The 15,532-nt window shown below is 43.5% G+C and overlaps 1 protein-coding gene across 1 annotated transcript; it reads left to right on the top strand.

Moving 5' to 3' along the window:
* Positions 1-53: 53 nt before the first annotated feature.
* LOC119386708 (uncharacterized) lies at positions 54-13,433 on the top strand. The gene is made up of 3 exons (XM_037654000.2): positions 54-182; positions 5,147-5,297; positions 13,303-13,433. The coding sequence occupies exons 1-3, from the start codon at positions 54-56 to the stop codon at positions 13,431-13,433; spliced, it is 411 nt and encodes a 136-aa protein (XP_037509928.2).
* The last annotated feature ends 2,099 nt before the right edge of the window (positions 13,434-15,532 follow it).

Below are 15,532 nucleotides of genomic sequence, written 5' to 3'. Positions count from 1 at the left end.
ATAGCCAAAATGGAGAGCTTGTAGCTGTTGTCGTACACTGTTGCTTTTCAGAGATGCAGCGCCAACAAAATGAGGACTTCAGGGCATCCAACACCGATGACATCCATTGGCGGCCCACGAATGGCGCAACTGCCTGCAACCCGGTGCCACACCCAAAGCCAAGACTGGACAATTGCGAGGAGGTTAGTTGTGTAGTTCTTGCAATTTCTGGAATCGCCTATTTTTCATGTAAAAGTATAGAAAACTGGGCAAGTTTGTAGGAATTCATTATGGAAAGTTTTGCAGCACGTACACAACAAAGATGTGGGGAAAGAACACGCGCAAGTTTCTTTCGCTCGCGTCTTTGTTCATGGCGCACACTGAGAAACTTTCCATAATGCCTCTTTTTGGAAAGAGGCATTATGGAGTAAGGTAACTTGTCTCGTTACTTTATTTTATTTTATTTTTTCTAACATTATCTGTACCTGGACTAGGTGAGTGTACCTTTCTTTTTCTCTCTCTCTGTCTGTTCTTAGTCCAGCAGAGACAGTTTATTACTCGTCTCTGACAGTGCATGCTTGTATCCATAGGAAAGTGCAAAAAGACTGCATTTATTGCGGCTCAAATGGAGTGTTTTAAATGCGAAGCATTTCTTAGCGAACTTCTACGACTTTGAGCGTATCTATCTATCTATCTATCTAGCCGCCTATGACTTCTTGCGCTCCTGGCCGTTTCGTTAATGGGACGTATACCAAAATTGGCATGGCACAGCATGACTGTATGACGAATATAAATTAGGGGTGTGCGAATATTCGAAATTTCGAATATTTTTCAAATAGTGTTTGCTATTCGATTCGATTCGCACTGGAATTTTACTATTCGAACTTCTCAAAAACAAGTACAGTCAATGTCTCATTGAAAGTGACCCCTTCAGATTTTTAATATGCTTCACCTCATTACACCCCAGTATTGCGGCAAAGCTGCCTTTCAAGCTCCGTTACTGTCGATCTTTGCAAGAGACAGTCAACGTCCGATTGGAAGTGACCCCTTCAGGTTTTCAATATGCTTCACCTCATCACACCCCGGTATTGCGAAAAAGCTGTCTTTCAAGCTCCGTTACGGTCGAACTTAGCCAAGAGAGAGTCGACGTCAGATTGAAAGTGGTCCCTAGATTTTTAGTATGCTTCACCTCATCACATCCCCGTATTGCGGCAAAGCTGCCTTTCAAGTTGCGCTGTGGTCGCAAATGTACTAACTCAAGAAAACGCTGGTTCCAACATGGAGATGAAAGATGTGACAGAGTAGGGGGCTCAATTTATGCTGTTTTGGACCTGAAATTCGGGCAGGAAGTCCTAAAAATCGGAAGCCGAAGCTTTTTAGCATCCAAAATTTCAGATGTTATATATTGACGTCTACGAGGCATATTTGGAACTCTGGACTTGAAGGGAGCACACCCTTGTCCGCCACATCAGTTGGGCTTCCACAGAAGTTGAAAGAGGAGGAGAGGCTGATGAAATGGCATCTTTGCCTATCACGTGTAAAGTGTTGTCAGCAACACTTTCGTTCCACCAAATCATGTACATAAATACAATTCAGCCTCTACATTGCCTCATTCTTGATAAGACAACTATGAAACACCGCCCCACCAGTGCTTCATCAACCTAGCAAAAAGAAACACTTTCATGTTGCTATCTCATAAGAATATGCTTAGGAATCCTCTCTAACTTTTTTTTCTGCAATTTCGCTTCGAAGTATTCGAGAAATAATCGAAAAATATTCGATTCGATTCGCACTCACACTTCAGTATTCGAATTTGCTTTGCACCCAAAATTTTGCTATTCGCACAGCTCTAATATGAATGATAGGACATAACACGAAAATCATCACATGCATGTCATGAACGGCATGATTTAGATGCCACGGCCTTGGTGCTCTTGCAGTCGTTTCATTAGCTTGATATATACCAAATATGGTATGGCGTGACAAGATTGTCTGACAAACATAAGTGACTGGTACTATCGTGCAAATCATGACACGCATGTCATGTACAGCATGATTTACATGACATGGTCTTGGGCTGCTCTCAACCGTTTCATTGTATAAACATACACCAAAATTGGTACGACGAAGCATTTCTGTATGGCGAGCATAAATGACCGGTGGTAACATGAAATCATGACATGCCTGTCATGTCGAACATGATTTACATGCTATGCTCATGGTGCGCTCGCGACCGTTTCGCTAGTTTGATAAACACCAAAATTGGTATTGAATGACGTGACTGTACGAGGAGCATAAATGACAGGTGGTAACATTACAATAATGACATGCATTTCATGTGCAGCATGATTTACATGTCACGCTCATGGTGTGCTCGTGGCTGGTTTGCTAGCTTGGTATACCCCAAAACTGGTATTTGGTGATGTGACTGTACGACAAATATGACAGGCAGTAACATGAAAATCGTGACATGCATGTCGTGTAGGGCATCATTTACATGTCAAGCTCATGGTGCGCTCACGGCCGTTTTACTAGGTTGATATAAACGAAAATCGGTATTGCATGACATGACTGTATGATGAACTAGCATGACAATCATGACATGCATTTTATGTACAGTATGATTTAAATATCATGCTCATGGTCTGCTCGCATCTGTTTCCCTAGCTTGATGTACACCAAAACTTGTACTGCGTGACGGGACTGTATGACGATCACCTAGCACGCAAATCATAACATGCGCGTCATGTACGGCATGCTTTACCTGACACTGTTTTGGTGCGTTTCCAGGCATTTTTCGTTAACTGGATATGCACCAAAATTGGTATGGCATGTTATGAGTGCGACACGAACATAAACGACAGGTCGTGCATTGCATATACCGCAATATACGTTTCGTTATATTAACGATTATACATGCATGAATGTATGACAAACATGTGATATGCAGTGAACTGTATATCATGACATAAATGATTTCATTTGCCTTAAAGGCCAACCGGGTGTTGTATGTAGCTCTTTGCTGGCTGCTTCGCATTACATCGATTCCCACATTATGTGGGATCTGCCGGATTTTTCTTTTTCTTCTTTTGTTCATGTTACAACACCCTTAGGAATTTGAATTGCTTTTTGGAAGTACTACAAGAAATAATGTGCAAGCGCTTACATTTTAAATGCCTACTTCAGTGAAATCTTGCACCTCGTATAAGTAAAACAGCCTAGCTTCGGAGACTGCAGCACAGCCCACATGCAGAACTTACCATTTGAAATGCGTACGAGGAAATGCATCGAAATAAGCCCGTAAAAACAGATGTTTTGGATACAAAAATTGCTGAAAACTAAATGATTGTCAAAGAAAAAATGCTAAACAATTGATGCAGAAACAGACCACACAGGCATCTCATGCTTGTCACTTGCCATATTGTGGCAACAAAAACTCCAACTGGAGCACTGACACAAGGCATGCTCGGAGGTGTGCTCGCGTTTCAAGCGAGTGCACTTTAGCACACCGAGTGTCACTAAGAGGGCTGGTACGCGAGAAGGAAAAAAGTGTTATTTAGGCAGTGTTTGCTAAAGAACAGGAATAGAAAGGAAAAAGCATCCTTGATTTTCTCTTTGCCTCCCAACACGTGTTTTGTGATAGACCAATAAATTCAATCGGTCAATCAGTCAGTTCAGTTCAGTTCAGATAGTAGTCCACTCTAGCTATAAATACTGTTTAAACTTATGTGTAAATGACTAAATGACTGCAGTCGCATTAACATCATCCATCACCGTGAGCTGTGATTCAAATGATGGCGGCTCCTCAGGCGTAGAACGGTGCACCATTACATGGTATGATCAATGGCATGCCTCTTGCAGCCATTGCTATAAACTGCCCAACAGGAAAAATGGTAAACTAGATTGTTTGTAATATGGTAGTATGTTTTAATACATAACCATATTCCTTCTCACAAAAGTGAAGATACTACCAACTCGGCTTTCAATGCCACTTCATTTTTACTTCACTGCTACCGAGGCCCCTCGCTTTAACACACTGAAGCGAGTTGCCGAACACACTTGCTAGCAAGTCTGTTATGCAGCAAGCATCATAAAGTGTTCCCCCCCTTACAGCAGCAAATGACACTGGCTCCATAATGCGCTTGTTTAAATTGCAACTGACTAGTTAGCGCTTGTGACGAGTGCATTAGTAACCTCCAAGCTGATGTGGTCTGGTTAAAGACTATAGGACATATCGATCCAGTGTGGCAATGTCGACGTGGTGTGGTCACTAGTCATTACCCTTTGTTATATATCTTATAAAGCCTCTGCTCGTGTGATAAAGGTAGCTTTTTTTTTGTATTGTTACGAGGGTATACGAATTTACTAATATCAGTGAAGTTTCTGGATTTTTCAATTTGTTCTGTCAAAGGGTCCCCTTACCAGGCTCAAGTTTAAATTTTAACAGCTGAGTTGTTTAAGCCGGGCCGTAAAAATATCGGTGTCCGCAGAAGACCACAGGTGGGTATGCGCCACAGGAATTGGGCAAGCCCCGCTGACAAGTACAGCAGGTGCGAGTGTTAAACAAAAATTCTGCTCGCTGAAGTGGAGCACGTAAAAGAGAGAGAGAGAAAGAAAACAGAAAGAGAAAACAGAGATAGAAAATAAAGCGATAGAAAGAAAGAGAAAGAGAAAAATAAAGAGAAATGAAAGGAATAAAGACAAAAATATAGAAAAACAGGAAATACATCGAAAGAGGAAGAAAGAAGGAAAGTGACATGAAAAAGAAATGGAAGAAACAGAGTGCAAAATCAAAAGAGAAATAAAAAGAGAAAGAAAGGGAAGAAAGAGAGAGAAAGAAAGAAAGAAACAAGCCCACCCAGCTGCACTCTTTCTTCAGGCTTGGCACCACTCGAGCGAAAGCTGCCTTAATTTTTTCGTTACACACTGGTAGTAGTAAGGCAACGCCTGGGAAACCTTGTAACTGAAATGATTTTTCGAATTGGAGGAGCTAAAAAGAAATCGAACTGCCACGACTATGCCAGCCAGCATGTGAGGCTGGCTGTGAACAGAGATGCACTCGCCTGTTCTGTTTATTCTGGTTATTGCCCGCAAGTGGAGTACTGGTGAGGGGCATCTCTCTTCTGTGCGTTAATCAACCGCTTCAGCGAATGACTTCTTTGCACAGGTCCAGGATTCGGTGCAAGCTCCACAGGCATCGTCATCAGCACGTGACGAACCAGAGCCTCCGGCCCACAGCTCGCAGGTGAACAGTCGTTATGGGGACGATGAGGACAGTGTTTTGACGTACGACAGCCTGGTCAAGCAGGCAATGCAGGGTGAGTGAATGAATGATCTTGAGCAGAGTCTCAGTTTATCATCAAACGCAGCCTAGTTTAATTATGTTGCATAGCAACACCAGGAGATCACTCCCAGAAATGTTCTGTTACTCGTGTCTTGTATGTGCTAGCGGATCTTTAAAGGGACACTAAAGAGAAACAATGAATCTGCCTAGATCGATAAATTGTGCTCTGGGAACTGTAATGTGGTTAATTTCGCCATCATAGGTTTATTAATATAGGAGAAAATCAAGTTCAAAGTTTTATTTTTAAATTTCGCACCGAAATCTCCCTGCGTGGCGTCACGGATTTTAAAGTTTATTTATCGTATTTTGGCGCCATTGGCTAAACAAAATTACCCCAAACTTTGTATGTTAAGTCTATGGCCCCCTCAGAGGACAGTGTACTTCATTTTTACCGATTAGGAACTACGTAGTCCCTAGTAGGCGCCGTCAAAACATGCGACGTCATGGCAAATGCTGCGGAAACTTCAAGGTGGCATCACCATCCACATTTTGGTTTTGCGCGTTTTTTCGCTTAATAAGTGTTTTCTCGCTTACTAAGCATCTTCTCGCAGCAAGCGTGGCGTTTTGGCATCGTGAATGAGTACTTTACTAATATGAGAAAAATCGTTTTGCTCTTTAGTGTCCCTTTAACACATGTGAATTCCCTCATTTTACCACGTGTGCCTTAATCTTCTGCTCCTTCCCTTGGCACTCATTCTGTGGTCACTGCTTATTGTGTCTATAACACTACACAAGTGGCCTTCCTCCTAAAGTAACTAAAATGTCAGCCGCTGCGGTTTGCTTTCTAATCCACATGAGCGTCTTTCTGTCTCTTAAATGGGCCATGACACCCAATTTTCAGTCGTAATCTGTGTTATGTGGGTTAATTCTTGTGCGTTCACAAACAGCTGGTGAGATTTTAGCGCATTTGGTCGAGCACTTAATCTATCATTGAATATTTTTATGAACACGTGAGCGGCCCAAAGAGTCGGGCAATACTGACGCACTCGCGAGCCGCGACGTTACAAGCTGCTTGCTGCGCTAGCGTCTGCATTCCGGCGGACGATTTTGTTCCATGCTCAGCTAAGTGTGCTGTCAAGCTATTTGAGCTTTCTTCAGCTTGGCATCGAAATTGAATGCTCTGCAGCGGCTGAAACTTTGGTAGAAGGCGACGGCCCTGCTCCATCGCGTCACACGCCATGGTAAAATGGCGGTCGCTGGCGGTGGGTGGGCTCTATAGCCGGCGGTTTCTATGGCTTATGTTCCACTGAAATATTCATTCACAGTCCATTTTTCCTATATGTAGAGGCACAGTAGACCCTCTACTTCTATCTTTTGCTGAAAACCGTAAATTGTTTGGTGACCATATCATGGCCCGTTTAAAGGGCCCCTCACCAGGTTTGACAATTTTGAGCTAACGAGCGCAATGCATACACAGGGTGTTCACGATCACGTCTGCCAAAATTTGCAACGCTACACGCCGCGGAAATGGGTCAAATTTCAAGGTGAACGCTGCTTGCCCTTCCTCTCGTGGGCGCGCGCTTTAGAGAATGAGGGGATGACGTACATGAGAAAATGGCCCTACGTAGATGGTAGTGCTGTGACGTCGCTCCTCGACGTAGACGACTGTGCTCTGACGTCGCCAACAGTAGCACGTGACACTGCGATAATTATTTGACACGACATGTGTAGTTTGTGTAATTAGTTGCTTGAATAGATTAATAAGACCTGAGAGAAATAATGTGACACACAAAGGGAATGTGTGCGTCTTTTTCATTTTTTTTTTCGTGAATTGCAGCGAGATGCAGGGCTAATATGCCTCCGTTTCCCATGCGTTCGTGTCCCCGTGGTTAGTGCATCGAGCAGACGCCAGCCCTGGAAACGAAAGTAATGTTCTGGTGCATTCGAGCACTCATTATGCTCATTTATTTTACCGTGTCCAAGTAAACGTTAATGCGGCACTGGCTCATGATACCGCCACTCTCGTGCCCGTGCAAATGTCGCAACTTTCATGCCCGTCCCGCAGAAACAGGCAGTACACCACAGAGAACGCCGACACAACGCCCACGGCCGCTACATAAAAAAAAAGTAGCGGCCGTGCAACGCCGCTCGCGTGCTCGGGCTGGCTCGGGCACATCATGCACACGTGACCATGCCTGCGCATGACGTGTTCATACGTATGTGTCAAGTGAAGAGGGCAGGGAAGGGATTTGGCTTACGAAGGCTACACGGGGCGAGTGGCAAGGGTTTGAAATTCGCCTCCTCGCATCATGGTTTTGAGCTGCTACAAATTATTGTTTTTCTCAGCTCGTAATGAACCGATTTGAAAAATTCTTGCGGCATACTGCTCTTCATTCAGCTCACAACAACTTCCAGCATCTAACTAAAATTTGCTATGTGGCCTGGTGAGGGGCCCTTTAAGGGGACACTTTGCTTGGCAACTTTTTATTTTTAACGGTTCATTGACTTTCATGAAACTGGCTGAGTTAATGGATATTTATATGCTGGTTTGAAACATGCAATTATTTTTCTTTTACACTATGTAGCTTTTAAAATATCAAACATTTCATGTGCCTTTTTAGAAACTAGGTCTTTTTTTTCCTAAACTTAGAGATGTACAAAGTAAATCGGCATATCATGATAATCTGAAATGAGAAATGTATGCATTAAAATGAAGATCGATGTTCTAAACACAATGGAACAAAAATTATGGTCCGTTGAACATTCATAAGCGAGATCCGAGCTTGACATCAACTCAGATCGTGAATGTTCAACATACCATGGCCACAAACCAGCAAAGCCAAGTTGCTGTGCCACATTGTGTGCCGATTCCACTTGAGCACAAGAGAATTTCACTTCTTGTTGCAGCATGCCAACTCTTCTCCTAGACCACATCAATGCTTTTGCTCATTAAACAAAAAATGTTGAGGGGCCTAGCACAAAGTGGCAGTGTAAAGAGTAGAACAGGGATTCATTGTAAATGTTGAGATATCGGATGCTAAACAGATGCACGTAGCCCATGCCTCTGGAGATTCTTACGCTCTTGTTTTATTAAAATTTCATCCCATGAATGGCCTCTCGGCAGTTTCACAAGCGTAGCCTCCTGCTTTGTGTATTGGAATAGGGAACAGCTTAGTTGAATGTTTTAAAACCACCTTAGCATGGCTGTTTACAGTGGGCCTGGTGTGCATTCTGTGGTAAAGAAGTATTAATTTGAAGCAGGTCAAAATTCTTTAGCACCGGATCTAGAGTAGATTAAAAACAAAATTACAGAACCTCGCTAAACAAACATTAATGCAACGAATTTCTTGATATAAAGAAGTATTTACCTTTATACTATAACTTTGTGTCTATAGAACACCACGTATCTTTAACCTGCATATAACAAAGTGCGCGATCTGTGATTTCAGTATACTATAATGAGTATTCACTGCTGCTGCAAGGGAACACTGAGACAATAAATTTTGTATTTTGGAGTCACCAGAAGGTTGAGTTAAGCACGGTTTTTACAAATGAATTTTTTAAATCGCTAGCCCGTTGTCTGAGAGCAACCGCCAAAGTGGAGGAAGCAGTGGCTGGGAAGAAAGGGGCAACACAAGATGCTCTCCTTCTTTATCTGTGTGGAGATGGCGAGCATTCACGCAAGCACTCTAACACATCATTGCTGCATTATGAAACGGCACGAAATAACAAAGACGAAGTGGGAGGAACATAGAACATGAGACGAGTTCCTCCCACTTTTGCTTCGTTATTTTGTGCTGTTTCTTTTTGTAATGCAAGCATACCAACTAGCCCAACTCTCCATCCTTCTGCATCGTTACTGTATTGCACAGTGTGTGCTCTACAGCTGGCATGTACTTCCGCATCTCGTGCTGCACTTGCCTTGCATAGGCATCCAATTTACAATTTTTGTTGTCACCTTGACAAGCATCACGATGAGAATGACAAGCATCAGTAGCTGTAGAAGTGGCAGCAATAAATACAGTGAGCTCTCACTTATCTTGCGAATGAGCACAATCGTACAGGAAACGGATGTTGCCAAGAAAGCTTATGAGCAGTCGCAAAAGTCTGTTGGTATGGTTTCATGACTGCAAAACAGCGCGAAAAACGAAGACACAGCTAGGAAGAACAGACAGGGCCAAGTGCTGACTACCAACAATGTGTTTATTTGTGCAAACACGAATATATAAACGCTTGTCACAGGAGAGGAGGAAAGGGGGTTCTTGAAAACGTGCATGCATCCTACCCCATGCATCTACAACATGAGGAGCTTAGTGCAGATAGTTAGTCTCTTTGTCGGTTAACACTATTGACGGTGAACCGAGACAAGCTGACCCAACGCTGTTCATAACGAAGGCTTCATAGATCGATCGCTTGAGTTCGGGAATCACGGCCGGTAGTTGCGAGCAATGCGTGTTTGGTGGAAATGGGGCTGCAACCGCACCAAGCGCGATGGATTGCCAAATTGCTGCCGGTCTTTGCTCCAAGATTGCTGGCGTGTTCACAGAGGCGGTCATTCACACACCGGCTCATCTGACCGATGTACAAGCCACCATAGGATGTGGTGGCAGAGCTCACCTTCCACGATTTTAGAATCAAAAAAGGCTATTCTGGACTCTCTGAACAGGATAAGTTTCTTGCAAAAAGTTGGAACTGGTGCTTTTGCAGCACATATATGAAAGTTATTTCGATGAATACACTGCTGCAGCAGCTGACCAATTTTTTGGTAGTCGCTCACAGTTACCGCCACACTGCTGTTAACTCTATAAAGTTATGTGGGTGTTCTGTGATAAAGCCCACTTAGTTCTGTTGAGTTAGTGCATAGCTGCAACTGAACCTTTTGGTATCATGTGGCTCTTGTTTGGTTCTTCGGACATAAAATGCATGCGATGTCGTTAAAGAGAAAACACGGCTTCACGGAGAAAAGTGCCACAATTCAGGTTTCTCCCTTGCGTTCATGCGATTCTAGACTGAAGCTGTTTTGTTTTTGCGACATGCGACAGTTTTCAATGTTGCAGGCCATCATCGACCTTGTCCACCATAGCCGGCAGATGCCATGTAGATGGGTTTTTTTTTTCTGCCCCAGAGAGATGGCTGCATTGTGTAGGGACGTCAACACATGAGGTGCTCAAGAAAACTGAGCTCGCTAGATTAAACATCGGAATGAGCTTGTTCCTTGCACTGAAGGGGTGGCGTATTTCCACCCATCTCTTGTGGCAAGAAGCGTATTGTCCAAACAGGTCACAGTTTGAATAAGTGGCTGGAAGAGCACACCTACAGCATTTCTTTGGTGGAATCTGGCCACTCTGGTATGCACTGCCATGACTGTGGCTGCATGCCCAACTTTCAGTGTTGTGCATGTTGTAAAACGTCATTGGGACCAGCTTGCATAAGAAAGGCTCTGAAAATGGCTAGGCTAGGCGAAACGTGTTCCGAGGCCTTTGATCATTTTAGCAAAGAAATTTATTTCCTTTCGTACATTTTCACATGCAACATGTACGGTTCACGGTGATGGTGCTTGATGAGCTGGTTATTTTATGACTATCTTATCGTTTTTCTCGTTCTTTTTTTTTTCATTTGTTATAGACTGCGTAAGCATATATTGTGCAGTTGTGCCAAGTAAACCATGTGAGCCAGTACCATTGTTTGTGTCCTTTTTTTTACATGGTCTTCCATCTATCACACTGTTTTAGATTCTGGTATGTCGTACCAACTGACTTAAGCATCCATTTCAGCTGCATACATTTCTTCATATTGCATTTCTGCACATTTCTGCATATTCCAGGGTTCATTTTCACCAGATTATCACTATTACTGAGTCGTTACTTGGTGCAAGGTACACGTGTAATAGCATCTGTAATTTCTTGGAAGTCTGTGACACAAGATACAAATAGCTTGTGCAGTGCTCTTTTACGTACTGCACAATATTGGACTTGCTTTAGTAAGCTTTGGTGCTGCTGCAATGCAACCCTGCCATGTGGAGAGGTGCGCCACCTGGCACCTACTTATTTTTTATTGAGTTGGCGATGCATCAAACTTTATGGATTTGTTATATATCCGCATTCGGCTGTATTGTTGTGCACCTCTATACTGTTTTATCTAGGCAACCCCGGGCTACCCTTTAATATATAGGAATGTTAGCTCGTGCTTTCTTCAAGAATAACATAAAACATAATCTTTAGTTCCTAGAAGGGCAGCACAAACAAGGACACAAGAAGAGACACGTGACGTAGTGTGCCTCTCGATCTTGTGTCCTAGTTCATTCTGTTGTTTTCCCAGCAAGTCATGCACGTGCTTCTGCATTTCATTTTTACATTGCATCGTACATGACTGCTACGTTGGGCAATTTATTTTCATCCTTTGATATTAGCATCTTCTTTTTTTGTTTTTTCCATGTTTAGCCTTCCCTTTCCCAGAGCTTGTCAATCCTTTGGTCATCGTGCACTGTCCCCACTTAGAGTAACATACGTAAGACACACTCATACGAGAATCTCCTAGATATTGCACGGGATACTTGAAACAAAATAGCTACATTCCGGTAGATCACTCACCCCAGCTCCTGGGTGTGCTTCAAAGAACTGGAAATGTTCCACTACTCTCATCGGATCGACAAGCTCTGCAACACCGCTGTCACACAGTTGGCCTACGTAGTTTGCCCAAAACATCATCATCGTGCATGTACACCACTTTCATTTCCACTGTTGTCATCGTCGTGAAGGTGCGACCAGATTGCCATATCTTTCACACCGCTGCCAACACAGTGCCATCATTTTGGCGCTGCCACTGTCAAGCCTCTATTCAACAAATTGTCTCATCATGGTCGCATAACTGGCCGCCTTACGTGGACTTTACATCATGTAAGGGCTAAATGATTCCTAACGAGTATGGTGGAACAAGACGAGGGCAACGCCAGTGGAATATAGTCCGCCTCATTGCTTGCTGTCGTCTTACTGTGCCATACTTTTAACATGAACATATGGCAGAATGTGAAAATGCATGACAGTACCCCTAAGGAGGCTAGGTGTAATATATGTATTGCATGACATTAATGTCATTATTTGAGGCTCAATGATTCTTTGCAGTGCAGTTGGACCTAGAATAATATGCGAAATAAACATTACATAATGCGTGCCACATAAGATTGATTCCTACAGTGCATGGGAACAGCGTACAGTAGGCTCTCATTAAACGGAACCTGAAGGGACCAAAAAAATGTGTTCCGTTTAACTGGAGCTCCGCTTACTGAGAGATCAACAGGGGTGTTGAATCCAAGTATGAAGCCAATCTTATTAGAGGCAGTTGTTCCATTAAAGCAGCAATTCCGTTTAACTGATTTCCATTCACTGAGAGTCTACTGTATTATTTTAACAGCAGAGCTGTGTAAGCCAGACGTAATCTGTCCAACGTGAACAAAAAACCCTCGGGTGGGTATGCACCACAGGAATTAGACAAGCCCCACTACCAAGTACACACGATGCGAGCATTAAACGAAAACAAACACGTGAAAGACATAGAGAGAAAGAGAGAGAAAGTTGGAGAGAAATAAAGGGAATAAAGACATAAAAAAAGACAAGAAAGAGGAAGCAATAGAGATAGAGAGAAAGAGAAGAAAGATAGAAAGAGCAAGAAAGAATAAAAAGAAACATACAAAAAAAGATGCAAGGAACGGAGAGAAGAGAAACAAAAAAGGCCACCCAGCTCTGCTCTTTCTTCAAGCTTGGTACCACTTGTGTAACGCTACCATAATTTTCTTTTTCTTGCAGGCTTAGCGAACCTTTGTGGTGGACCTGAAATCGACCCCACTAGTACTTCTCTCTCTCTTTTTTGTTAGGTTACTGTTTTTGAGAGCCTCACTGCAAGCCCAAGAAATTAAGTGCATTGTACGAGAATTTGAACTGCAAATAATTTTGTATGCATGCCCCTGTATGCACGATATTTCTGCCCACAGAATTCTTGCAATGACTTGGTTCGTGACCTGGGTTTTTTTTCCTCTTGCGCAGACCCTAACACACTCAACACAGAGGAGCTTCAGTGGCTCGCGCGTGGCATCTGTCAGACGGCATCGAGGAGCGTCGAGCACGCAGAGATGGCCGCAAATTTCTGCCAGCGGATTGCTTCGGTAATTATCTAGCTTTATTTACCTCTTGCAGCAGCAGCAATTTCAGCTCCTCTATGAGCTTGAATGGGGGAGGGGGGATTTCTTCAGACTTCCTTTTTTCCGTGCAAAGCTCAGTCCTTCGTGTTAGCTGTAGGCACAATCCATGATACACCTATGCACAGAATTATACTGTGAACATGAAAACAATTAAAGAAAGAAGCACCAGAAAAACTTGCACATCACAGAAGAAAAGTTGCAGGGGATTACTAAGCACATCCTTATAATATATGAGAACACAAAAACATTTATTTTGGCTAGGTTGTTCTTAGGGAGGCGTGCTGCAATGTCTGCTGCTGGGATTCCCCTCCCCTACGTTGTGGCTGTATAGTGGAGCATGCGCCGAGCGTTGCTGTGCTGGCATCACTTTCACTGGTAGAGGTCACATGACTTCTGGACATGGCTTTTCTGGACACCTTTTGCAGATATCAGTCGGCTGTGCACTTTTGCAAACCGAGACAAGAAACACTCACATTAAAATTGACTGTACAGGCACAGACACTACAGAAGGTAACTGACCCCAGTAAAAAAAAGTAAAAAGGTCCTAGTGGTCATACCACTTTTTAGCAATTGGTCCCAAATGGAAGGAATTAGAAACCATTGGTCATGGCAATGGTTCCATTGGTCATGGCAATTGGTCCACCATTTGCCATTTGATCTCCCAACTGGAATGCTTTTTTGTCCAGTTGGTTGCGCACATTCCATTTGGAGAACCATTGCAGTAGTGCATTCCAGTTGGAAAAGCACTTTCTGATTGGAGTAGACTCATTATTTGAAACATTCAAGCTGTAACGTTTGTCATCACAAACGTGACAGTCCTCAAAAAGAAAAAGTCAGGCTCTGACCGAAAACTTACTTAGCTTATTTGTTTGCTTAATGGAGTTCCATGCGGAAGTCCTTTGGAGTCGGCGATGAGTGCGGCGGTCAAAATTTTGTTATATATTTTCCAAAGTCATAAAACTGAGAAAATTTTGTGAACTGCAGGACTCAAGTGCTGATTTGTCATTTCATTTTCTTGCAAACACCGTATTGATGTGGACAGCCACCACACTTCACTTATGTTTCACTCCTCGTCTGCCCTGGTCTACACCACTCCTAGGCCAATAACCAGTTGCTAGTAATGCATTGCTGCTGTTGCTTTTTTTGGGGGTAACATTTAAATGTAACTTGCCTTTGAATTCAAGTAACTTTGAACTGTAATACTGCGGGCATTTATCAGGCACTTCTTCATCATCTGTACATGACCATCATCCACATGGGTTTCTTCGTCATGATCACTTTTGGGTGCACATCTTGAGATTGTTCTATGCCTTGCATGTGATCGGTTCGCCACGTCTTCAGGGCGTATTAAAGGCGTGTCAACTGTTACGTCACAAGTGGCGGAGGTTACTCCTCGGTTCCCCGTCCTGTACTCAGCCGCTTCACCCAGGTCACCGTTTGTGCCAGCTCTCCACCAACATGCCGCAGGACGAACCCTCAGGCCTTTAATCTACCACCTCGGCTCCGACTGCTACAGCTCCTCCATCTTGGATTGTAAGCGGGCCCCATCGCGATCCCCGTCTGTTTGCTGGACTTCACAGTGAAGATGTGGAGGATTGGCTTGACCAATATGACAGAGTGAGTGCTGCTAACCACTGGGCCGATCTGCACAAGCTCCGCCATGTCTACCTCACGGGCATGGCATAGACTTGGTTTTTCAACCACCAGATCGACTTCGTCAACTGGAGCACTTTTAAAGAGCAGCTCTGTCAAGTGTTTGGCACTCCGGCAGTTTGATCCACCATCGTGAAGAGGACACTTGACACTAAAAAGCAGTGATTCGGCAAGTCCTATACCTCGTATATAGAGGATGTCCTCTCTTTTTGTCGACACGTCAACACTTCTATGACAAAATCAGACAAGGTACGTCATGTACTCAAAGGCACCGGGTCTGTTAGCATCAATGCTTTGGCCATAAAGGAGCCGGCTACTTTCGCTGATATTGTGGCTATGTGCCAGTGCCTTGACGAGCTCAAATCTGTACGATTGCAGCCGGACACCCCTGATAACAAGCCTACCATCGATCCCTTGTTGCA

The sequence above is a fragment of the Rhipicephalus sanguineus genome, chromosome 3, assembly GCF_013339695.2.
Source record: "Rhipicephalus sanguineus isolate Rsan-2018 chromosome 3, BIME_Rsan_1.4, whole genome shotgun sequence".
NCBI classification, from domain to species: domain Eukaryota; kingdom Metazoa; phylum Arthropoda; class Arachnida; order Ixodida; family Ixodidae; genus Rhipicephalus; species Rhipicephalus sanguineus.
The sequence above is the reverse complement of the archived record's forward strand: the minus strand, read 5'-3'. Positions and strand labels throughout refer to the sequence as shown.

What these genes read in the sequence shown, in the direction of transcription:
- LOC119386708 (XM_037654000.2), top strand. Translation starts at nt 54, where the DNA reads ATGCAGCGCCAACAAAATGAGGACTTCAGGGCATCCAACACCGATGAC. An exon ending in GACTGGACAATTGCGAGGAG is followed by an intron (nt 183 to 5,146) that starts GTTAGTTGTGTA and finishes TTCTTTGCACAG; the next exon opens with GTCCAGGATTCGGTGCAAGC. An exon ending in GGTCAAGCAGGCAATGCAGG is followed by an intron (nt 5,298 to 13,302) that starts GTGAGTGAATGA and finishes CCTCTTGCGCAG; the next exon opens with ACCCTAACACACTCAACACA.